Below are 20,886 nucleotides of genomic sequence, written 5' to 3'. Positions count from 1 at the left end.
CAGTGTAAAATATTTTTACATGATCGTCCAATAAACAACTATAATTTTGTCATGTCTTATAAAGAAAGTGGGATGATGTGACAGAAAATATGGTTGATATTAATTAACAACGTAAAATTATTTTAAATTATCGGTGCATATTCTTTTTTTCTCTAAACATAATACTTTTTTGTATTAATATATTGAATGTATGCTTAAAAAAATTATATTATCTGTGTATATAAATTAAATTCGATGGACTAATATAATATTGTCATTATTACACTTTCTCTTACAAAGCTTTAATCTTGTTCCTTTTTTAGTTCTTCTTCCTTTCCCACCACTCCTCTCTCTCTCTCTCTCTCTCTCTCTCTCTCTCTCTCTCTCTCTCTGCATTTCTCAGCTTCAACTGTGTATGTTCATTTCTGTTCTTTTCCTGGACCAATTTGCCCCTACTCAAAGGTGAAAATTACCTATGTTCAATTTGCAACTTTTACAATCAAGTTGTTTTCTTTCTTGTTCTTTGTTATTGATTTTGCTGTTTTCTCACTTACCCTTTTCTTGTTTTCTCCAATTGCATGTTCAACTCTTCATTTTTTTTATCCTCTTAGGGTTTGGGTTTATATATGGATCATAAAGCTTGTTTTTTTTAGCTGAGATAAGACACAATTTGGGCTTTGTTTTGTTTGTATTTAATCTAATTGTAAGTTTATATGGTCCAATTTTTTAGGTTGAGGTTTGAATTTGATTGATTTTCTTCATTGAAGTGGATGGTTTTCATAAATTTCCAATTTTGAGTTGGGATTCTATGAATCTAGTGATGGGTCATTTTTTATTTCTCTCTCTAGTAAATGAATGGAATGTTAACTCACTTTGTTGTAGATTGTGTTGTTGTTTGTTTTTAGGAGATTGGAATTTTGGTTTCACTGAATTTTGATAGTTTTATGTTACATTTGCTTAATTTTCCATGTGCATGTTGAATTTCGGAAAAATTTGAACTGGTGGTGCTTAGTGATTTTTGAAGAAATTTAGTTCAGCGTTATCAATCGCAGATTGCAAAAAATAGCTGTTTGTTCAAATTCTGCTGCACAACAGTGCTATGCAACCACTATAGCCGCACTTTGACAGCATTTTGTATTAAATAGTGTATTGCATAAGCATAACAATGATGAATTTATTGAAATTCCACTATAGCCGCACTTTGACAGCATTTTCTAGGTTACAGTGCTATTACTTGAATTATAATGCGCCGTACATCACTCTCTTTATGGAACCTGTTTACTGCCTTTGAGTTTGTTTCATTTTAAGCATCTCCAAAATCTCTTGTTTCACTCTGTCTGTGTGTATGTTGTTCCATAAATTTATCGTTCTTTGTTCTGGTTAGGATCTAGGAAGCTAGCATTAGGCATGAGACACGGCTAAGATATGACATGGATAAACTATGGCAAAGAGGTGAAGATGATACAATACATTTTAGAAATTATAGGATACGGCACAGCGAGGGTGCAACATACAGTGTAAATTTAGCATAAAAACACAAATATGTAATTAAAAGTTAGTATTAGTTAACAAAGTATTTCATTTAAACATGATAAAATTCAATAAATAAAAGTCAAAAAGTATAAAATGTTGCTAGCAGTATCTAAAGTGTCTAGCATTGATGACAACCTTGAAGTGTATGTACTTTATGGTTTAGATTTTAGGAACTCTAGAAGTATTGAAATTTACATCCTGTATAATCATTTGAAGATAGAGACGGTATTTATGAATTATAAGACTAGAGCAAGTAATTAGAGTTACAGAAGAAGAATTATAAGACTAGAGCAAGTAATTGTTTTCTTTTTGTTTTGTTTGCATAGTTTGTATTGGTTGCTTCGGTTGTCTTGATGTTTACTGCTTATTTGTCAACATTTGAATTTACCAAAGTATGTGAACAGAAAGTTGTTACGAACTAATAATTTTCTGTGTTTTTTCAGATGAGGGAATTGCTTCTCACAAAGCAGTACCGATGCGTACACTCTTCTTCTTGCCAATGCATTAAAGGTCATTTAAGCGAAGATGTGATATTCTTGGTGTTTAACAATTTGAATTGGAACCCGAAGCTAATAGCTACTTTGTCATGTGTGTGCAAATGGTTTGATGACCTTGCCAAGCGAGTTCTATGGAAAGAGTTTTGTCGAACAAGAGCTCCTAAGATGATGATTGATCTCCAAACTAGTGGAACTCACAGTATCGATGGAAACTGGAGTGCCTTAGGGAAGCTTCTTATATACTGTGCAGGATGCAAGAAAGGCGGTTTGTTTAAGAATGTTCAAATCCCTGCTCATTTCGTTTACAGGACTAGATTTTCTAAAACGTCAGGAAAGAGCTTTCTTTTGCCGCAATGCATAAACGATGTTTTGTATGTTTCTGATCCTTGTGAGCATCTTGACCAAGGCGAAGAAGGAGATATAGGATTCTTCCGCGGAGTTTTTAAGTCATTTGCAACTACAAATGTAAGGAGGATGCTTATTAACAAAGGCGCGAAACTCCATCCGACAGAGGTTTGTCCTTATTGTAAGGCGAGGTTGTGGAGCATGCTGCAGGCTAATATGATACCACAAACCGCTAGTTGCAGGTTAGGTTCATATGAAGAATGTGTCGATTATCATGTGTGCCTTAATGGTCACATGGTTGGGATCTGTACCCTGTTACCATTGTCTGATTCCGAAGGGGCATCTGAGAAGGAGTAACATGATGATTGTCAGGTAATTTCTCAGTTAAACTTGCATTTCCACATATTTCCACTGCAAGATATAAACATTTTAAAGAAACAACAAGTCACAACAATATGTGTGACTTTAGAAGTGTGCTACTGTGCTTAAAGTCAAGCATTTTTACAGATCTGATGATTATGATTGATTGAATGTGTAAAAAATATTAGCACTGACAGTGTATATGAATTAAATCCAGACAATAAATGTTTTTGAAAGGAGTTCATGATGTTACTGTAGGTATAGAAAATTAATATTTTAAAAAGCATTTCACCGGTGCAGAAAATACTCCTATACAAACTAGGAGACTTGGAAGTAGCATGATTTTATATCTTGTTGTAAGTGTTGGCACTCGTTATATTTTTTCTTGATGATCACTTATATAATTTGATTTAACACAAAAGGTTACTGCAAAACCAGTAGAATACATTCTGCTTGTGCAAATGGTAATTAGTGTTAGCTTCATTTTTTGTCGATACAACATTACCTATTAATGATATTATAAGTTCACTCCCAGAACTATCTGATGGAAATATCTATTTCTTGTTAAATTTATATCAAAATTGAAATTGTTTAAAATTAGTGGCATTTGCTAACAGGTGCCTTAAGGGCACAAGTTAAAGAATCCAAAACAATCACTTTTATTGAAATTTGTAACATTTGACGTTACTAATGCATTACCCCCCCTGCCCAATAAAAGCTATTTGTCGTTCTAATGCATCAGCAACATCACTATCGAGAAATGAATCCCAACTATGTTGGCATCCCAGACCCTAACAATATGTTACTAATCCGTAATTAAATGTTAAGAAGAGAAATTTTAGAGGCACTTGCATTACCTAATTTATGCTGAGGATATGACGATGTGACATTTTCTTGACAGATTAGCATCCAGTCCTCCTCGCAAGAAGTTTGGTTGAACACACTGCTGTTTTGCTTATAGGTAAATTTCTGCATAGGGGAACCTCAGAAGTGCCATTGTGATTTTATTTAAACCATTATGCCTGATTTTGCTATCTCAACTCATGCTAGCATTTTCTACAAAGGGCAAGATTTTACCAACAATTTTTCTTGATGAATCAGATAGAAGGGTGTTACTGTGAACTATGTTATATATCATGTATATTGTGATGTCTTGATATCTGAACCTGTGTAACCAATTTGGTGGTGCAATAACTCATGCTTGTTAAGAATAATTTTGATTTACTTGCATGTTCTTGTTCAAATACATAGGAGAGGGGCTTTAGTAATGTGGAGTTCGGTCAAGAGATAAGTAAAATTTCACTATGGTTCTAAGGAATGTTCCTGTCAGATATCGAACTTGGATGCTCCATTCGACTATAACTAAATTTCATTGACCATTTTTTTTTTGACTAAAAAACAACGATATCCATTCATTCAAATTGGTAGAGTACATCAATCGAAATCACTTAAGTTCAGAAACATTTAGTTTCGTATAAACTCATTTGAAGAGCACTATGCACACCCCTCCTAAATTCGCTTGAGAAAATAATACCTTCAAAACACATTTTCATTTGAAGGATTTAAAGCACTTTTTAAGGAGCAAGAAATGAAGAATACTTACTAAAACAGGAATGTTTAATACTTGTGCATTGTTAATTTAGGAAACTACTGGTTTGAATAAATACTAGTACTTATTAATATTGAACTAGTGATGTAAGGCATTTGTTAACATGAATCCTTTGTAACTCCTATCTCTTTAGTAAAATCTTATTCATTGAATTAATCTAATTGAGAGGTCAACACTTTCATTTTTTAGATTAATTAATGATTGGTTGAGAGGTTGACACTTTTGTTCATTAGATTAATTTAATTTAATGATTGAGATTTGGCCGCAGGAGTTGGAAAGTACTCAAATCCACAAAAAAAAAAAAAACAACTTGAGTTGGACGATGCTCATAATAAATCATTGAAACGCCTTCTTTGCAATCTAAATCACAAACGCATTTGCACAACGATTCACTTCACGATAGAAATGACACCCGAATCTCCCAATCTATCTCAAGCATCCGCACAATGCATTGGATCAATCTACTACCATAAACACTCCTACTAATCTTAGAATTCGAATTATTGACCACTACTTTCAAATCCACGTGAAGCTTGACTTGTTTAAAACCACGAGTCCAAGCCAACTACAACCTCACAGGAACTCTCCATGATTCTGCCAATATAAGCACTATAACCACAAATTCACACTCTCCCTTATCATTCTGAATTAACCCACCCCACCCATGAATGGGAGTCCACCGGCGAATATGTTCGATAAATTTAACCTGAGTAGAAGCCAAGTCATTTGTAACAGCCGCATTATAGCTTCTTGACAGCCGCAAAACCTCTGACCAAGGTTTTAGATGAAAACCAAAGTCCTCATCATGAATCTTATTCCTCTAGTTCCAAAGTGAACAACACGCCGTAGCTCACAAGGCAGACCACTCCATTCCCTATTCACTTGCTACCAATAAAAAGATGTCTGTTGTTAACATCAGCTATACTGAGCCAAATTTTCATGGCTATGGGACATTCAAGTAACAAATGCATGGTATTCTCATGGACATCTCTGCAGTGCTTATTACCCGAATGCAACAAGATTTCCTACTGTTTGTGAGAAGCCGGTGAAACACAAGAAGTCCCTTATTCTCTCTGTACCTGCAACTGCCACACCTTGTGCAGAACTCAGATTTGACAGTAAGCAAGATGCTAAACTGATAGAGAAACTTTGTATTTCAGCATCAAACCAAACACACACATATCAGTATCGTTCTCCACCTCACTAAAAATACAAGAGTTTGAAGAAAGAGAAACATTTAAACAAAACAGAACCATGAAAATCATAAAGGTATTAAACAGATTAAGCTGATTATAATACTTTGAATGCATAAAACATAATCCAAGTAAATGAAAGAAAACAGGCACTTCCCCTAGCCTACTTAATTTAACCGTCATTTGCCACTATTGATGAACTTAGACAACAGATCGGAAACCAACGCTTCACTCTTGATGCAGGCATAAACCACACTTCTCCATCTAAATAAAACCGAGGTTGGAAAATAGCCCTACGGGGTGGAAGGCGGGAGCATAAATTGAAAGTTCTAGAGAAAATCTGTAAAACGGTTCTGTATTTTCTGACAATAAAATGAATACAATGCTAGAAGAAAGTATTTATACTACTAGATTCTGATACAGCCGAAGTAATCAAAACCGGATCAAATAGACATGAAACATTAACAATCAGCAAATCCAATAGAGACATAACACATCAACATAAACCAGACTGAAACAAATCTCGAATATTGACATACCGACACCATCCATCCCAGCTAGTTTGGTATAAACAGCTGCCTGATGTGGTCTTCAGATGCATTCTAAGCTATCAGTAGCTCACACTCTAACTAAATCGTCATTCTTTTGTTTCCATCATTTTGTTCAACCATACCTATGATCTCTTTATCTCAATTGTTCAAAGGTGAACGCAAATGATATAATGAACATGCCGTCAAAATGAAGATTTAACTAGGGATTGAGAAGGGAAGTTGAGATAGTAAAAGAGTGGGATTTTAGGAAGGATAGCAAAATCCTACACAATTCATAATTCATACATACATGTATATGAACTCATATAATCATATAATATAACATAAATAAGAAAATCACTAAAAACACATCACTAAACTTAATTAAAAAACCATAGGAAAGTCATACACAATTCATAAGTCACAACTCAACAACTTAAGCTACAGTATTAAGCTTTTAACAAGTGCTAAGACACAAACACCAAAAACAAGTAGTCGAATTCTAGATATTTAATCCAGAAAGTCTTTCAAATTAAAATCATAATATTTCATTTAATTATCATCTCCATCTCCATTTTCATCTCCATCTTCATCATCATCTTCATCTCCATCTCCGTTAGCATTTTCATCATGCAAATCAGCAATCCCCACATCATCTTGAGGCTTCAGACATGGTGTATCCAAATCCAAGGCGTCAACAGTTCCATCATCATCAAGATTTATCTCCAGTGGCGCTTTCTTCTCTATGCCCAATTCTGAATTAGCCATGACAAAAAGAACATCTGTAGGAGTCTTTTGACTCAAACTATTACCGCGGGCCTAAAAAAATACAAATACAATTAAGATTAGACAGTAGTAGGTAATTTACAATTCATATTCAATAATTTTTATCATCTTACCATCTCAAAGGCACTCTGAAGACCGGGACCCCCATAAGAACTGGATGTCAAGCTTAATACACGAATTGCAAATTTCTGGAGCTCTGGTTGTCCATCTGCAAAAGATGCCCACCAAATAGCTGGAATCTCCTCAGCAGATGTTATTGAGGCTATTGGATGACTGAAATCATTTGCCTCTTTATCGAAATCATCAAGTTGAGTTTCAATCTTAGATCTTTCTTTGGGATCAGCCACCATCCTTGTTATACATTGTGGTAGACCATGTTTAATTTTAATATCATCTCTAAGTCCAGGTCTATCGTGAAACTGAGGGTTAAGATAATAGCCTGCAGCATGCAGAGGACTATAGACTTTTTGGTCCCAGCATTCATCAATGATCTGCTGTGTAAGCATTAAACTAAAAAAAAATATAAAGAAATTGAATTACTTTTCGATTTTCAAACCAAGACGACAAAAAAAATGTTCAATTTTAAAACTAAATCTGATACTTGACTGCCGAACCTATTTACCTTTCCCTTTCTACGCCACCTTCGGAAAGACCCATCCGTATCTCCTCTTTAGCTTTCTCCATTTCGTCATAAATGAAACCCATGGCTGGTTCCTTAGTTAAATTGGCCAAACCAAGCGCAAAAAGTAGACGATTTGTACTTTTATAACAGATGCTAACATTTTTCCAGAACTCCTTGTCCAAAACCACATCCTCAGCCCATTTCCCCATCTCTGTAAATTCGCTGGACTTCCACTCCTTGGATGTGAACAATCTTATCAGACCTCTTTTGTTATCATGAAAACTACATAACGTTAAGTATAATGAGTCACATGTAGTAATGCCTAGAAACAAAGAAGTATCTATTTCTTTTGTGAATTGCTGCAATAGAGACTTGAGAGAAGGCCGCATCATAAAAAAGAATGCAACTCTTTGACACATCTTCATTGTCTCTGCGTGAATATGTATATTATCCTCAACATCAACATCTCACCGGCAGCTTTGAAGGCTGGTGAGATGAATGTCACAACTTGGACAACATTTTCTTCCCCAACCTCTTCAACAATGTCATCCATCATCTTAAAGAGTTTGTCAGACGAATCTCTATCAGATTCAGACACATCAATAGACTTCAGAAAGAATGTTCCCTTTGGACTGTTCACCAAAAAGTTTAGTACGCTCCAATTCTCCTTGTCAACCCATCCATCAACCATTATGGAGCAACCTGTTATCTTCCACATAGCTCTATGTTCTTCCAAAGCTTCCTTTGTCAACTTAACTTCTTCCGCCAAATATTTCTTACTAATCTCATCGTAATCCGGTGGCTTAAATCCTATGCCATGTCTTGAAACGATATCACACATAGTTTTAAATTCACTGCTCCATAATGCTCGGAACGGTATGGCATTGTTATAGAAAAACTTTGCAATCGCTCGACATGCTTCCTCCCTCGAAGTCTTCTCATTCTTGTTATCAACACCATAGGCTTGAGAGCCAACTCTCCTTCTCTTGAAACTATCTCTCGAACTTCCATCAGCGACTTCATTCCCTTCCCTTTTTTCACCAACTCCAACACACCCTTTCTCATTAACCTCTTGCAAACTGGCATGAAACTCCAACATTTCCTTCCTCACGTCATCGCCAACATGCTCACAAGCTTCAACATTTTCCATTCCAGTTAAGTGACATATAAATCGGTAAAACCCACCAGGCACTACATTATTACAATGTTTGCAATAAACTATATCTTGTCCATATAGTTTAAGATCAAGTGAAATGCAATGCTTCAAAACAACATCAACAACATTGTTGGGCACTATCTTTTTAGGCACTTTTAGGGCAACACCAGAATCTGAAACAGACAGATAAAAAAAGAGAATCAATTATGAAACTCAAGAAAAGCTATAAGCCACTAATACACACATTTTATTTTATCAAACAAACTTATAAACTAATCTAACAAACTATAAGCTAGCTTAATTGTGTTACCAAACAGATTACAGAAACTTAGGGTTTCAATTTAAACCCTATTTTATTTTAAAACCCACCCCACAAACCCATTTTGTGTTTGATCGCAAATTCAGGATTTTTAGATTGAAAAAAGAGACGGAAATGAAAATGGGTATGTGAAAACTTTGAATCTTGATAAGACAATAAAGAAAACTTTACTCATCAAATATTTCGACATTGCAAACTCTGAGAAGAAGCAGCAGCTGCTGAGAATAGAAAACCGTTGTCTTCTTGGGTTGAAGGTTTTGGAGGGTGAAGCAAGTGTGATTTTTAATTATTTTAAAAATATTTTAGAATGTTTTTAATTTAATTTTTTTTCCGTTTACGATGAAGTTGATGATCGAACCTATAACATACTACCTAAATTCCTTATCACTAGACTAAACTCAGTGACTTAATTTTATTTTATTTTTTGATACAAGTGTTTTTTATTTTAAAAAAATGAAAAAAAGATTTTCTCTCAACTTTTTCAAAAATTAACTTGTAAACAAAGTTGATATACCAATATTTAGTTTTAGTTATTTTATCTCATGGAATATTTTTTGTGTGATTCCAACGCTATAATGTGAAGATTCTATTCTTTTTTCATTGAATATGTTAGCTTTTGAATAAATAATGACAAGACACATTTAGGTGGCTTTTAATTATTTTTTATTAAAATTTTAATCACACAGATAAATATATTGCCACCTACTATACCTATTCATTTTTTAATAAGAAAAATAAATTAGAAAAATAAAAAAAAATCTGATTTAAAAGAAAAATTAAGTGAATTTCCGAGATGGGGATGGACAAAATGGATGGTTGACAGAAATGTGATGAGGCAAGTGTAACTCAATCGTGCGTATAAGTCTATATGTAGTCAAATGAAGTAGGAATGGTCGAACAAAAATCAATAGTTAAGGGTCTGGAGTATGGTTTGTATTGAACAATGAATAAAAAGCTACGAACCACAAACACTTTTCAAATTAACACTTTTCAAATTAGTCGTGTCCTGTGTGTGTCCGACACTGTCGGACACTGATACAACACCGACACTTATGATTACACTTAATTATGTTATTTTCTCAAATTATTATCGGTGTCAACGTGTCAGTGTCCGGTGTCTGTGCTTCATAGATAAAAAGTAATTTCTGAATAACTATAAACTATACATAGAATCTGGCATGGGGAAGAAGATATAAGGAAAAACAAAAATTAAATGCCTTCCTAGAATCTGTTGAAAGCTTTCTCTGCACCATCTTTAGAAACAGATTCTAAAAATAGCTTTTGCTGAGGAAGTTGACCATTATTGGCAAGTATTTTGACTTCTGTGTCAACTACAATTGTGTCCTCTTCCTTAAATTCTCCTCTAAGAATACCCTATGAAAGTTCATTCTCCGCATTTTGCTGAATCGCTCGCATAACCGGCCTAGCACCATAATCTGGATCATACCCTATACTTCCAAGAAGTTGGATAGCAACTTCTGTTGCTCGGATTTTCATCTTGCGGTTGCACTTCTCTTCTGCACGGGCTCCAACTATAATAACAAACAGAAAAAGTGAGTCTTGGTATGTAAAATAGCATGAAAACAGTTTTCAGAAACAAGATGTCAAATTCATACCTTTCTATAGGATTTGTTCAAATCATGCAATTTAAAACATACAATGTCAAATTTTCAACTCAGTTTCATGTCCTGCTCCAAAGTCCAAACCAAAAATTGTCATCTTTCCGGTATTAACTACATAATTCAAACCACCGAGTAAAATATACGAGTTTTTTTTTCAAGTTGGACAATCCTCATAATAAATTATTGAAACGCTTCCTTCACATCCTAAATTAACCAACACATTCGCAGAATGATCCGCTTCATCACACCTGCATTTCCCAACCCATCCCAAGCATCCGCACAATGTGTTGGATCAACCTACCACCAGAAACACTCCCACTTGTCTTGGAATTCGAATTATTGACCACTTTTGAATCCATGTGAAGCTCAACTCGCTTTAAACAACGAGTCCAAGCCAACTGCAACCCCACAAGAACTGTCCATGATTCTGCCATATAAGCACTACAACGTTCCACATATTTAGAGAAACCATAAATACACTCTCCCTTATCATTCTGAATTAACCTACCGCACCCTGCACTAACGAAGCGCCATCTGTGTTCAACTTAACCCACCCATGAAATGAGAGGCTGGCAGCGAAACCTGAGTAGAAGCTAAGTCATTTGTAACAGCTGCATCTTAGCTTCTTCACAGCAGCAAAATCTTCATCCAAGGTTTTAGAGGAAAACTAAAGTCCTCATCATGAGTCATCTTATTCCTATAAATCCAAAGTGAAAGGAAAGATCTCTACTGTTAACATTAACTATACTGAGCCAAATTCTCATGGCTATGGGACAATCACACAATACATGCATGGTATTTTCATCCACATCTCTGCAATGCTTATTACAGAAGTGCATATTCAATTTCCTACTGTTTTTGAGAAGCTGCCCATACTGTACAAACCACAGCAAAGCCCTTATTCTCTCTGGCACCTGCAACTGCCACACCCGCTGCTTTCAGACTTGAGAACTTTCTGCAGAGCTGAAATTTGACAGTAAGAAAAAATGCTAGACTGATAAAGAAACTTCCTAATTCAGCATCAAACCAAACACACGCATCCATATTGTTCTCCACTGCAGAGAAAGAATTGCTATCATCTTGTTCAAAATACAAGAGATTAAAGAAAGAGAAACATTTAAACAAAACATAACCAGGAAGATCGGTTAGCTACAAAACAGAATCAGGATGCAGGGGAAAAAAGAAATAATGATATGTACTAAACAGATTAAGTTGTTTATAATATGTATAAAAAATCATCAAGTAAATGAAACAAAACAGACACTGCCCCGATACCTCCTTAATAAAACCAGACCGATTCAACACGAAACATTAACAAACAGGCAAATCAATAGGGTTATAAAACATAAACAAATCTCGAATATTGGCATACCACCACCATGCATCCCAGCTAGTTTTGGCATGAACAACTGCCTGATGTAGTCTGCAGCTGCATTCTCAGCTTTCAGTATCTCGCACTCTAAAAAAACCGTCATTCTTTTCTTTCCATCATTTTGTTCAACCATACCTGTGATCTCCTTATCGCAGCTGTTCAAAGGTGAATGCAAATAATAAAATCAACATAGTAAAAAAGAGGGATTTTAAGGATAGCAAAATCCTTTAAAATTCATTATTCATACATACATGCATATGAACTATTGAACTCATATAATCATATATGATAGCATAAATAAGAAAATCACTAAAACTACTTCACTAAACTTAAATTAAAAAACTCATAGGAAAGTCATACACAATTCATAAGTCACGACTTAACAACTTAAGCTATAGTATTAAGCTTTTAACAAACACCAAGACATAGACACCTAAAACAAATAAAAATCATAATCCTCCATTTAATTTTCATCACCATCTCCATCTCCATCTCCATCTCCATCTTCATCTTCATCTTCGTCTTCGTCTTCGTCTTCGTCTTCGTCTCCATCTCCGTCTTCATCTCCATCTCCATCTCCATCTCCATCTCCATCTCGGTTAGCATTTTCATCATGCAAATCAGCAATCCCCACACCATCTTGTGGCTTCAGACATGGGGCATCCAAATCCAAGGTGTCCACATCTAAACCGTCATCAGTTCCATTATCATCAAGATTGATCTCAACTGATGCTTTCTTCTTTATGCCCAATTTTGAATTAGCCATGACAAAAAGAACATCTATAGGAGTCTTGTTCCTCAAAATGTTAGTCTGGGCCTAAACAAATACAAATATAATTAAGATTAGACAGTAGTAGGTATTTTACAATTCATATTCAATAATTTTTATCATCTTACCATCTCAAAGGCACTCTGAAGACCGGGACCCCCATAAGAACTGGATGTCAAGCTTAATACACGAATTGCAAATTTCTGGAGCTCCGGTTGTCCATCTGCAAAAGATGCCCACCAAATAGCTGGAATCTCCTCAGCAGATGCTATTGCGGCTATTGGATGACTGAAATCATTTATCCCTTTATCGAAATCAACAAGTTGAATTTCAATCTTAGATCTTTCTTCGGGATCGGCCACCATCCTCGCTATACATTGTTGTAGACCACGTTTAACTTTAATATCATCTCTAACTCCAGGACTATAGTGAAATTGAGGGTTAAGAAAATAGCCTGCAGCATGTAGAGGGCTATAGAATTGTTTTTCCCATCTTTCCTCAATGATCTTCTGTATAAGCATACAACTAAAAAAAATATAAAGAAATTGAATTACTTTTCGATTTTCAAACCAAAACAACAAAAAAAAATGTTCAATTTTAAAACTAAATCTGATACTTGATCCTGCCGAATCTATTTACCTTTCCCTTTCTATACCACCTTCGGAAAGACTCGTCCGTATCTCCTCTTTAGCTTTCTCCATGTGCTCATAAATGAAACCCATGGCCGGTTCCATAATTAAATTGACCAAACCAAGCGCAAAAAGTAGATGTTGTGTGCTTTTATAACAAATCATAACATTTTTCCAGAACTCCTTATCCAAAACCATATCCTCAACCAATTTCCCCAACATTGAAAACTCCATCGACTTCCACTCCTTGGATGTGAACATTCTTATCAGAGCTCCTTTGTTCTCATGAAGACAACCTAGCGTTAAGTATGATGAGTCACAGTCAGTAATGCCTACATCCAATAAAACATCTATTCCTCCTGTGAAATGCTGCAATAGAGACATGAGAGAAGGCTGTGAAATAATAAAGATATTAATCATTTGACACTTCTTAAGTGTCGCTGCGTGAATAGGTATATTATCCTCACAGTCTTGCAATATCACCTCAATGCAATGTGTTGCACAAGGTGTCCAATACAGTCTGGTCCTTTTCGCCATTAACTTCTCACCGGCAGCTTTGAAGACCGGTGAAAAGAATGTCACAACTTGGACAACATTTTCTTCCCCGACTTCTTCAATAATGTCATCCATCATCTTAAAGAGTTTGTCAGACGAATCTCTATCAGATTCAGACACATCAATAGACTTCAAAAAGAATGTTCCCTTTGGACTGTTCACCAAAACGTTCAGTTCGCTCCAATTCTCCTTGTCAGCCCATCCATCGAACATTATAGAGCAACCTGTTATCTTCCACATAGCTCTATGTTCTTCCAAAGCTTCCTTTGTCAACTTAACTTCTTCCGCCAAATATTTCTTACTAATCTCGTCATAATCCGGTGGCTTAAATCCTACGCCATGTCTTGAAACCATATCACACATAGTTTTAAATTCACTGCTGCATAACGTTCGGAACGGTATGGCATTGTTATAGAAAAACTTTGCAATCGCTCGACATGCTTCCTCCCTCGAAGTCTTCTCATTCTTGTTATCAACAGCATAGGCTTGAGAGCCAACTCTCCTTCTCTTGAAACTATCTCTCGAACTTCCAACATCCACTTCATTCCCTTCCCTTTTTTGGCCAACTCCAACACACCCTTTCTCATTAACCTCTTGCAAAGTGGTATGAAACTCCAACATTTCCTTCCTCACGTCATCGCCAACATGCTCACAAGCTTCAACATTTTCCATTCCAGTTAAGTGACATATAAATCGGTAAAATCCACCGGGCACTACATTATTACAATGTTTGCAATAAACTATATCTTGTCCATATAGTTTAAGATCAAGTGAAATGCAATGCTTCAAAACAACATCAACAACATTGTTGGGCACTATCTTTTTAGGCAATTTTAGGGCAACAACAGAATCTGAAACAGAGATATAAAGAAAGAGAATCAATTGAGAAACTAAAGAAAAGCTATAAGCTAACATTTTACCAAACACATTTTATTTATCTAATAAACTAATCTAAGAAACTATAAGCTAACGTATTTGTGTTACCAAAAGAGACACTTAGGGTTTCAATTTAAACCCAATAAAAAAATTGCTTTTTTGCAAATGGGTGGGAAAAAAACACCCACCTCACAAACCCATTTTGTGTTGGATCGCAAATTCAGGATTTTAGATTTTAAAAAAGAGACGGAACTGAAAATGGGTGTGTGAAAAAGTTTGAATTTTGAAGAGTGCAATTATGATAGGATAATAAATAAAACTTACTCATCAAATATTTCGACATTGCAAACTGAGAAGAAGAAGAAGAAGAAGAAGAAGAAGAAGAAGAAGAAGAAGCTTCTGCTGAGAATAGTTACTTCTTCTTTGGGCTGGTACAAGGTTTTTGCCGGTTAAAGTTTTGGCGTTGATTTTTGGAGGGGGAAGTAAGTGTGATTTTTTATGATTTTAAAAATATTTTATACTGTGATTCCAACATTATAATGAGAAGATTTTGGCTGCAAGACCAATAATATAACTTATTTTACTCGTTTATTTTTCAAATGTTATTTTAAATAGTTTATGAGTTTATAACTTATAATTATTATTTTCTTATTTAATTTTATTATCCGACATTTTACTTAAAAAAATTAAATATTAATTAAACATATTTTGCTCCTGACTTTTTATGTCATTTTATACTTATAAATTAGTTCAACCGCCAATTTTACCAAACACTACAAATTTAATCAGATAGTTTATTCGCTATAAAGTCGTCTGCTATACACTATCTTATCAACTATCCGCTATTTTTTACCACTAAATATGTTGGCTTCTAACTTAACATAAGCTTTTAATTTATTTTTGATTAAAATTTTACGATAAATATATTGCCATCTACTTTCGAGTTTTGAGTTTCATCACTTTAACAATGCAAACTGAGAATATGTGGCCAATTAAAATATGTGAATAGTGCATTCGGTTAAATTGTGACAAGGATAGTGAAGTACTTTGTGTTACTTCATTTCTCTTTTTCCACTTCCAATCTCCTCTTGAAAAAAATTACTAGAGATGGAATTGCTTGAATAATAGTAATTGTTTTATAGTTCGTTACAAAAAAATTAAAAGAAACAATCCCTAACTATTGAGTGAAGGAAACCGATCGAGAATTTGAGTGAAGGAAAAAAGGAAAGTTCAACAACATTGGCCGTGGCACCAAACATCAAAGCGGTGGTGCGCCGTTTTCAACATGGTGGTGGTGATGGTGTTCAACACAACTCAGAGAACACGTATGTGATGGTGTTAAACATACTTGCAAAACAATAATTAAAAAATTAATCTGTTTATAACTTAATGCTTAATCTGTTTATAAAACTTCATCCAAGTATATGAAAGCAAAACAGCCACTTATCTTTGCATCTACTTAATAAAACCATCATATGCTGCTATTGATGCATTTAGACAACAGAGTGGAAGCCAAACCTTTACTCTTAATACAGAATGAACCAAAAGTTGTGACTCGGTCAATGTTAAGAATATGAGGTGAAAAAGTTTGAGAGAGAAACTGTATAAGGGTTCTGTATATTCTGATTAGAAAATGAATACATGTATGTTTGGAATTGGATAACCGGTGAGTTTGGCGGAATCACCAAATAACTAATAGTAAGTCCAATAGGAGGAGGAACTTTCCTTACCGCCTACACATCTGGAAAAATGCAAATTTGGTACCACTCGGAAATGCACTTCCGGACAAATTATGCTGTCCGGAAGTATACTTCCAGAGCCATGTGTTTTTATTAGAAATGCAGGGGTTGGAAAAGGTTGCTCCCAAGTCTAATAGAACTAACTTATAGAACAGAAATATAAAGAATGGTAGAATGAAACAAATCTCCAATATTGACATACCACAACATCCATCCCAGATAGTTTTGGCATGACAATTATTAATGATAATGATTTATTTTAAAATAAACAATTAGTCTCTATAGTATTGCCAGATTTTGATCTCTATAGTTTCCTTCATTTCAACTTAGATCTGTCAAGGACAATACCTTAATAGTTGCAGTCATAAGGACTGATTCTGTTTAAATAGAGACAAATACCTTCTTGAGTAAAAACAATAGACCTAAAAACAAACAGATTGATGCAAGAAAACTAATAAGAGGGAGCAAAAACTAATATGAATTCAGTTTCCTCTTATTAACACTATTCTCTTTGTTTACCATGAAAATTATACAGATTAAGAATAAAATGTTTTACCCATGAGCATGCTCAATACTGCAGAACCAAGCAGCATCGTGGCCTTTGCACTCTACAACAGTGGCTCGTTCTTTCTTCGTCTGTTTTGTCAATAACAAATAGGCATGAAGTATATGGACAGGAAAAGATAATCAAAGGTATACAAAGCAGCAACAGCAGAACAAGAGTACATAAATTAACAAATTAGGATGGAAGTCAAAATAAATTAACGAGGACAGCAAGATCCTGCAAAATTCATAATAACCATATGTGCATATCAATTCATATCATATAAAATAACATAAATAAGAAGTCATAATCAGTTCATAAGTCTTCAACCAAAACCCATAAGAAAGTCATAATCAGTTCATAAGTCATAAATTAAAACCTTAAGCTATAGTATTAAGCTTTTAACAAGTGCCAAGACATCAACACCAAAAATAAGCAGCCAAATTCTAGGTATTTAATCTATAAAATCTTTCAAATTTAATCAGAATCTTCCATTTGGTCTTCATCTCCATCTCCATCCTCATCTCCATATTCATCTCCATTACCATATTGATCATGCAAATCAGAAATCACATCATATAGAGACTTCATATCATCATCTTCATCTTCATCGTCATCTCCATCTTCATCTTCATCTACATCAGCATATTCATCATACAAATCAGAAATCATATCAATCATATCATATAGAGAATTCATATATGGAGTATCAAATTCCACATCTAAACCTTAATTGTCTGCATTACCATCTAGATTTAGCTCAACTGACCCTCCTGCTTGCTTCTTTTCAGCCAATTTTGCATTAGCCATGACAAAAACAACATCATTATGAGTCTTCTGCCTCAAGAGGTTTCTTTTCTTAGCATGGACCTAAACAAATAGAAATACAATTAAGATAAACAACTAGTAGGTATTTAACACAATTCAAATTCAATATTTTTAATCTTACCATCTTGAAGGCATTCTGATTACGCAAATCCCCATAAGAACTGCATGTCAAGCTTAATACACGACACGCAAATTTTTGGAGTTCTGGTAGTTCATCTCCAAAAGTGCTCCACCAATTTGACGGAATCTCTTCACCAACCATCAATATGGCTAAAGAATGACCCAAAATGCTTGCCTGTTTATCGAAATCATCAAGTTGAGTTTCAATCTTAGCTCTTTTTTCGGGATCAGCCACCATCCTTGCTATACAGTGATGTAGACCATCTTTAACTTTGATATCATCTCTAAATCCAGGACTATAGTGAATTTGAGGGTTAAGAAAATAGCCTGCTGCATGCAAAGGGCTGTGGAGTTGTTTGTCCCATCTTTCATCAATGATCTCCCATAAAGGCACAAAACTAAAAAAAATGAAAAAATTGAATTACTTTTAACAGTTCAAACCAAGACAACAAAACAAAAGTTCAATCTTAAAAACTAAAGTATGATCCTGCTGGACATATTTACCTTTCTGTGCCATCTTTGGAAAGACTCCTCCGTATCTCCTCTTTAGCTTGCTCCTTTGCCTTGTAAATGAAACCGGTGGCTGGTTCGTCAATTGAATTGACCAAACGAATCACATCAACGAGAGGATTTGCACCATTTAAACAAATCATAACATTTTCCCAAAACACCTTGTCCAAAACCACATCCTCAGCATATTTCCCTACACTCATTTTTGCGAACTGGCTGGACTTCCACTGCTTGGATGTGAACATCTTTCTCAAAGCTCCTTTGTTCTCATAAAGACGGCCTAAAGTTAAGTAAGACGTGACACAACGAGTAATGCCCTGTGTCACCAAATCTACTCCTTCTGTGAACTTACGCAATAGAGTAATGAGAGAAGCCTTCGAGTAAATAAAGGTTGTAATTTTTTTACCCTTTGTAAGTATCTCTTCATAAATGGGTATCTTCTCATAATCTTCCAACATCATCTCAATGCAGTGTGTCGCACAAGGTGTCCAATACAACCTAGTCCTTTTCTCCATCAACATCTCACCAGCAGCTTTGTAGTATGGTGTACCATCCGTCACAATTTGAACAACATTTTCTTCCCCAACCTCTTCGACAATGTCATCCATCATCTTAAACAGTTTCTCAGGCGATTCCAACATATCAGACGCATCAACAGACTTCAAAAAGAATGTTCCCTTCAAACTATTCACCAGCAAGTTCAATATGCTCCTCTTCTTCTTGTCAGTCCATCCATCTACCATTATACTACACCCTGTTTTCTTCCATACACTTCTATGTTCCTCCAAAGCTTCATTCGTCAACCTAACTTCTTCCGTCAACCTAACTTCTTCCGTCAAATATTTCCCACTAAGATCTTCAAGATCTTCAATCGACGGTGGCTCAAACCCTACGCCACATCTCGAAATCATATCAACCATAGCAATAAATGACTTACTCTCCACCACCTTCAGCGGTATCGCATTGCTGTAGAAAAAGCTCGCAATCGCCAGATCTGCTTCCTCTTTCAAAATCTCCTTCCTCTTATCTTTTGACCCATCTCTCGACTTCTTGAAAATGGAAACATCTTCAGAACTCCCATCACCACAAACTTCATCCCCGTTTCTTTTTTCACCAACTCCAACACAAGTACACCCTTTCTCTTCCTCCTCCTCACCACCACCTCCACAAGCCTCACCACCATGTTCTGTTCCGGCCAAGTGACAAAGAAACCGGTAAAGACCACCGGTTATGACATCATCACAAAACTTGCATTGGATTGCATCTTCTCCATCAAGAGAAATACCATACTCCCAAATCTTATCAGCAAAATCTTTAGGTATTTCTATCTTCTTGAAAACATCTTCAGAACTCCCACCAACCACATCATCCCCTTTTCTTTCTCCACCGACTCCGACGCAAGTACACCCTTTCTTCCCCTCCTCATCACCACCACCCCCATAACCTTCACCACCATGTTCTGTTCCGGCCAAGTGATAAAGAAACTGGTAAAGCCCACCGGTTATGACATCATCACAAAACTTGCACTGAATTGCATCTTCTCCATCAAGAGAAATGCCATACTCCCAAATCTTATCAGCAAAATCTTTAGGTATTTCTATCTTCTTGAAAACATCTTCTGAACTCCCACCAACCCCATCAGCCCGTTTTCTTTTTTCACCGACTCCGACACAAGTACACCCCTTCTCCTCCTCCTCCTCCTCATCACCACCACCTCCACAACCTTCACCACCATGTTCTGTTCCAGCCAAATGACAAAGAAACCGATAAAGCCCACCGGTTATTACGTCATCACAAAACTTGCACTGGATTGCATTTTCTCCATCAAGAGAAATGCCATACTTCCAAATCTCATCAGCATCATCTTTAGGTATTTCTATCTTAGAATCATCATTTCCAAAGAAGGATCCATTAGGGTTAGGGTTAGAAGCAACAGAAGTTTGTGTCGAACTCATTTTTAGGGTTAGGGTTAGGGTTTCAGAGAGAGAGAGAGAGAAGAATCAATGGAGAAAATGAAGCTAAACCATCGATTAGGTTTAGGATTTCTATTTATACCGTAAAAAAAAAGTTTTTTTTTTCAATCGGGTAAAAAGAACCCATTTTGGATTGAATCGTAGAGTCGTAGCGATTTTACCACCGATTTTGCGATTCTACGAGTTTCCGATTAGGATCGTACGAGTTTACATTGAAAAACAAAAAATCCAATTTTTTTGAGAAGATGAATAGAACAACGGTTATAAAATACGTGGCTTAAATATGTTTTCATTTCCCTCCAAAATTTGTCAAAATATAGTACAATATTTTTATTTCCCTCCAAATTTGATTTTATTTCTTGTAAAATTATTATTTTAATTCGTTGTAAAATATAAAAATTATTTCTTTTTAATTTGTCA

At 35.4% G+C, this 20,886-nt stretch overlaps 4 protein-coding genes and 1 pseudogene across 6 annotated transcripts; 1 reads left to right on the top strand and 4 right to left on the bottom strand.

Annotated features, from left to right (window-relative positions):
* Window positions 1-246: 246 nt before the first annotated feature.
* On the top strand, window positions 247-3,928 carry LOC123905676 (EID1-like F-box protein 2). Of its 2 annotated transcripts, none has more exons than XM_045955371.1 (3): window positions 247-441; window positions 1,956-2,726; window positions 3,616-3,928. In XM_045955371.1, the coding sequence occupies exon 2, from the start codon at window positions 1,956-1,958 to the stop codon at window positions 2,709-2,711; it is 756 nt and encodes a 251-aa protein (XP_045811327.1). In that variant the 5' UTR covers window positions 247-441; the 3' UTR covers window positions 2,712-2,726; window positions 3,616-3,928. The 2 variants fall into 2 exon arrangements, with proteins under 2 accessions (XP_045811327.1, XP_045811328.1); XM_045955372.1 differs by having other exon boundaries at window positions 276-392.
* Window positions 3,929-6,409: 2,481 nt separating this feature from the next.
* LOC123905675 lies at window positions 6,410-9,194 on the bottom strand (annotated as a pseudogene).
* Window positions 9,195-10,558: 1,364 nt separating this feature from the next.
* On the bottom strand, window positions 10,559-17,386 carry LOC123910093. Its single transcript, XM_045961140.1, has 5 exons — window positions 17,372-17,386; window positions 17,258-17,272; window positions 17,048-17,127; window positions 11,924-12,078; window positions 10,559-10,662 (listed from the first exon to the last, which is right to left on the bottom strand). Exons 1-5 carry the CDS (start codon window positions 17,384-17,386, stop codon window positions 10,592-10,594), a joined length of 336 nt encoding a protein of 111 aa, XP_045817096.1. The 3' UTR covers window positions 10,559-10,591.
* LOC123905673 lies at window positions 12,114-15,264 on the bottom strand. Its single transcript, XM_045955370.1, has 4 exons — window positions 15,077-15,264; window positions 13,332-14,727; window positions 12,821-13,217; window positions 12,114-12,740 (listed from the first exon to the last, which is right to left on the bottom strand). Exons 1-4 carry the CDS (start codon window positions 15,093-15,095, stop codon window positions 12,387-12,389), a joined length of 2,166 nt encoding a protein of 721 aa, XP_045811326.1. The 5' UTR covers window positions 15,096-15,264; the 3' UTR covers window positions 12,114-12,386.
* LOC123905672 lies at window positions 17,271-20,717 on the bottom strand. 2 transcript variants are annotated; one of them, XM_045955367.1, is made up of 4 exons: window positions 18,488-20,717; window positions 17,985-18,381; window positions 17,782-17,905; window positions 17,271-17,670 (listed from the first exon to the last, which is right to left on the bottom strand). In XM_045955367.1, exons 1-4 carry the CDS (start codon window positions 20,446-20,448, stop codon window positions 17,513-17,515), a joined length of 2,640 nt encoding a protein of 879 aa, XP_045811323.1. In that variant the 5' UTR covers window positions 20,449-20,717; the 3' UTR covers window positions 17,271-17,512. The 2 variants fall into 2 exon arrangements, with proteins under 2 accessions (XP_045811323.1, XP_045811324.1); XM_045955368.1 differs by having other exon boundaries at window positions 17,271-17,664; window positions 18,488-20,698.
* Window positions 20,718-20,886: the final 169 nt, after the last annotated feature.

The sequence above is a fragment of the Trifolium pratense genome, linkage group LG2 (assembly GCF_020283565.1).
Source record: "Trifolium pratense cultivar HEN17-A07 linkage group LG2, ARS_RC_1.1, whole genome shotgun sequence".
Lineage (NCBI taxonomy): Eukaryota > Viridiplantae > Streptophyta > Magnoliopsida > Fabales > Fabaceae > Trifolium > Trifolium pratense.
The sequence above is the reverse complement of the archived record's forward strand: the minus strand, read 5'-3'. Positions and strand labels throughout refer to the sequence as shown.